Genomic DNA, 4,072 nt, shown 5'->3' with positions numbered 1-4,072 from the left:
TACAAATTAATTTTACGCTAGTTTTCACGCTTCGTGTGTCCCCGCAGTTAGAATAGTATCCGAGTGGACGATAAGATCCACTGAACGTGATCGTTTTAACGAGAGTCACTAGCGCTTCGATGGGACTGTCACTAACGACTTGTAAATTTACATTTTAAATTATTTAAACAGGATTCGAATTATAATAGCTGAAATTGAACTTGAAGTTGAATTGAGTTGAACTTGAATTCATAAGCTATGTGATTAAAACCATGTGAAATTGAACCTCGAGTGGATTTTAAATAGTTTGCTACTTGGTTTTAGACTAGTAGATGAAAGTTAGTCAACCTTTACCTAATCGTCCCGATTTCAACGAAAACAGACAAAAACTGCTGTAAGTCATTGAACTGTTTTCGTAAAATAACACACTATACAACATGTTGAGCATTTTTTCTTTGGTTTCATTACAAAAATTATAAATATAAACTTATTATAAAAATAATAAGTAAACTCACAACTCAATAGGATCGATAGAATTGCGACAACACAAACATAGTCAATTGGAGCAAAACAAGATTATAAAGTGCGTTGTTCGCACTGCTACTACGGAATCCTCGCCACTGTAAGAAAGTTGTTCACAAGAATCAAGGCCAACGGGGGGCTCGTTGCTGTCGATGTCAAAATACGTGCAGCGGGTATATAAGCCACGCCAAACATTCCCAAAAATCATTCGCAATCCTTTCGCTCACCTGTTAACAATCCGATTCAGGAGAACCTTCTGAAGTAGTCAGAGTAGAGCAAGTTATTGAAAGAACCACTAAAAGCAATCGGTGCAATGGTGTTCAAGGTAACTATATTCTAGACATCCTTATATCGGGTTCTAGTCACCCACACTCATTTGTATTCCTTTCGGATCGCACACAATAGTTCGTCGCATTCGCAACACTGATCGCTGCCACCAGCGCAGGGCTACTTCCGGTTGCTCATCATGGAGCCATCGCGACGTCCCACTCCACTATCCAGCACCACGCTGCCCCAGCTGTCCACTACCACGGTGATCTCCATGCTTCACCCGCCGTCTACCACCATGCTCCGGCCATCGTCAAGACCATCGCCCAACCGACGATCGTCAAGTCCGTAGAGCACCACGCCCCGGCCAACTACGAGTTCTCCTACTCCGTCCATGATGAGCACACCGGAGACATCAAGAGCCAGCACGAAACCCGTCACGGAGATGAAGTGCACGGTCAGTACTCGCTGCTGGACTCCGATGGCCACCACCGCATCGTCGACTACCATGCCGACCACCACTCAGGATTCAACGCCGTCGTGCGCCGTGAGCCCACCAATGTGAAGGTCCTCCAGCCAGTGCACAAAGTGATCGCTCAACCAGTGCATGTCCATGCTCACCATGCTGCCCCGATCGCTCATCATGTTGCTCCCGTCGCCCACGCTACCTACCAACACCATCACGCCGCCCCGATCGCCCACCATGCCATTCCGGTCGCTCATGCTACCATCCAGCATCACCACGCGGCTCCTATTGCCCACTACGCCGCGCCGATCGCTCATCATGCCGCCCCGATTGCGCATTCGTCGTCGAGCATCGTGCACGGCCATAACCACCTGAGCCATCACCATTACTAAGTAAGGTTTGGTGCTTAAAATGTTAATTATTCTACACAGCGAAAAGTAAAACATCAGCATAAAACACAGCAAGATCTTTTCATTCTGGTTTGATATGTATTGTCAAAAAAATATTGGATCAAGTGCACTTAACTTATCCTTTATTTATTTTGTTTATTCTCTTGGAATGTTATCGAACCACACATATAGCCTTTAGCAAGTAGTTCCAATTGTTATAAATTACGGTGTTATTATACTTCCAACTTGCTGGCAACTTCATCGAACGCGCTCATGAATGTTTGTCGATGTTGGTCAAGAAAATATGTTATTTCTAAAACTTTCGCCCGGTTGCGTTTAATTTCAGAACTGTAAAAATACATACATTAGAGAAGTTAATGAATAGTATAGCATCCCATCCATTCAATAACCTACTTCTGAAGATCATCGCACAGTTCCTTAACCCAGTTTCGGCTACGCGTTATCAGCTTATCTTCCCTAGCGTCTATCAACTGCATGTGCTGATCTCGCATGCCTGCGGCCATGTTGCTTATGACATCTTTGTCGTCCAAAGACTGGAACAAGAAATATAGAAGCATTTTCGGTTAGGCTCACTAGCGCTCGCGCGATACCCCAATTACCTCCTTCAACGCATCCGGGAGTCTGTCGGCCTGGCCGGACGCAGCCTTAATGGTCACAAATTGCTGCACAGTATCCACCAACGTGTCGCTAAAGTTGATCTCTGCCTCTCGCAACAACACAAACTGCGCTTGTGCAAGCTCAATGAACTCATTGGTCATTTCCTTAATAGTGTTTTCAAACGTAAAGTTGCCCTCCTGCGCCCAAAAGAGTACCAAAATTAGCCAAAAAATCCAGCCACGTCCTAACTTCAGTAAGTCAGCACCTCCGTTCGTTCAAACAGCTGCATTTCGATTCCCATCAAAGTGTGCCACGTGTCCTCAAACAGGGAGTTAAAACCGCTTTTGCATAGGTTCAGCTCATCCAGCAGCTTCTCGGTATGCGGGTTGTATGTTTTGCTGTTCAGGTCTTTTCCTCTCAAACTGGCCACTATTTCTTTCGCTGCAACCGACATCTTGTTGTACGATTCTATGAAATTATTGATGTACCTGCAATAGGAGGGACGTACAACTGATGATTACAAATCAAAAAACACATGTTAACGACACTCACTTTTGACCCAGCAACTGTGCCTTCTTCCGTTCATCCCGTATACAGCGATTGTAGAGCTCGATTTCCGCTTGCCGTTTTTCATGTTGCTCTAAACCTGTCCTGTATATCTGTTGCGTGAAGGAGTAAGCCTCGTTCCGGTAGCTGCAAATGGTAAAGATTTGAATTGCGTGTTCCTTGACTGCACACAAAGCTCAGTTACTCGTTTTTCAAATCCAAGGCTTCGCTGCCTATGGTCAACAGTGCTTCGCCCTCCGGGTCGTTCCCGAACAACGTGTCAAACAATTGGTGGCCATTCAAATGTTCAACAAAACTTTGCGAGAGTTTAATTTCGTCGTCCCGTTCCTTCGCGACCCTCGCACGTTCGATTATTTCTACACGTTCGTTTTCCAGGATCTCGATAAGCTCGCGTCTGGCATTGAATGTTAAACAACGAAAGTATGTAGAGGAAATTAAGTTCTCGACTCGACTCTCGACTTAACTCTCCATAACTTACTGAAACAACTCCTTGCCAGAATCTCGTTCGTGCTGGCGGATCAATACGTATTCGTAGTACTTCAACTGCGGCAACAAGGTGGCCAAATAAGGGCGCAACGGTTTGGAGGTATCCTGGGCGATAGGGTTTTCGGCCAAGTTGAGTGACCGTAGGTCTTTCAGAAACCTTAGCCGCTCCAAACCTTCCAGGGTGCCAATATTATTCCTTCCTACACTGAAGATAACCAGCCTCTCCAGCTTGTCTACGTTTTCGATGCGCGATATGCGGTTGCCGTAGAGTGAGAGAATTCGTAAATTTTCCAGCTTCTCCAGATTTTCGATTTTTTCGATATAGTTAAACGAAAGATTCAATTCCTTTAGCTTCGACAGTCGGGACAGGTTTTCGATTTTGTCAATCTTGTTGAAGGACAACGAAAGCACTTCCAAATTTTTCATCACCCAAAGATGGTCAATTTTGAGGATACCTGCGAATATAGATCTTATTACCATATGGCCTCCAAAAACTTGGGGCGTGTTCCAGCCGTCTCTCACTTTGAAACTCGAGACGAATGACGGTGACGGTCTCGAGATGCAATTGATTCAACAGCGCCAACCGGCCGGCCTCTCCTTTATGACCTTGCTCCAGAATCGCTTTGGTGAGCATTTCATTGCTAATTACGCCAGGTTCAAGTTCCTTGTTGAAGGTGGAATCAGTCGCGAGTGTACTTTCGGTCATTTTTTTATGCAAGCGAACGAAACGGTGACACGAAATGTGCAGTAAACTGCATAAGAGACGACCACGTCACAG

At 45.2% G+C, this 4,072-nt stretch overlaps 2 protein-coding genes across 2 annotated transcripts; one reads left to right on the top strand and one right to left on the bottom strand.

Annotated features, from left to right (window-relative positions):
• The first annotated feature begins 814 nt into the window (after nucleotides 1-814).
• On the top strand, nucleotides 815-1,626 carry LOC131214433 (cuticle protein 18.6-like). Its single transcript, XM_058208807.1, has 2 exons — nucleotides 815-826; nucleotides 907-1,626. Exons 1-2 carry the CDS (start codon nucleotides 815-817, stop codon nucleotides 1,624-1,626), a joined length of 732 nt encoding a protein of 243 aa, XP_058064790.1.
• Nucleotides 1,627-1,837: 211 nt separating this feature from the next.
• LOC131214432 (dynein regulatory complex subunit 3-like) lies at nucleotides 1,838-4,000 on the bottom strand. The gene is made up of 8 exons (XM_058208806.1): nucleotides 3,817-4,000; nucleotides 3,287-3,749; nucleotides 2,993-3,202; nucleotides 2,794-2,934; nucleotides 2,507-2,729; nucleotides 2,244-2,438; nucleotides 2,038-2,177; nucleotides 1,838-1,971 (listed from the first exon to the last, which is right to left on the bottom strand). Exons 1-8 carry the CDS (start codon nucleotides 3,998-4,000, stop codon nucleotides 1,857-1,859), a joined length of 1,671 nt encoding a protein of 556 aa, XP_058064789.1. The 3' UTR covers nucleotides 1,838-1,856.
• Nucleotides 4,001-4,072: the final 72 nt, after the last annotated feature.

This window comes from Anopheles bellator, unplaced genomic scaffold, assembly GCF_943735745.2.
Source record: "Anopheles bellator unplaced genomic scaffold, idAnoBellAS_SP24_06.2 scaffold00882_ctg1, whole genome shotgun sequence".
In the NCBI taxonomy this organism is placed as follows: Eukaryota; Metazoa; Arthropoda; class Insecta; order Diptera; family Culicidae; genus Anopheles; species Anopheles bellator.
This window is presented reverse-complemented; position numbering and strand designations above follow the sequence as displayed.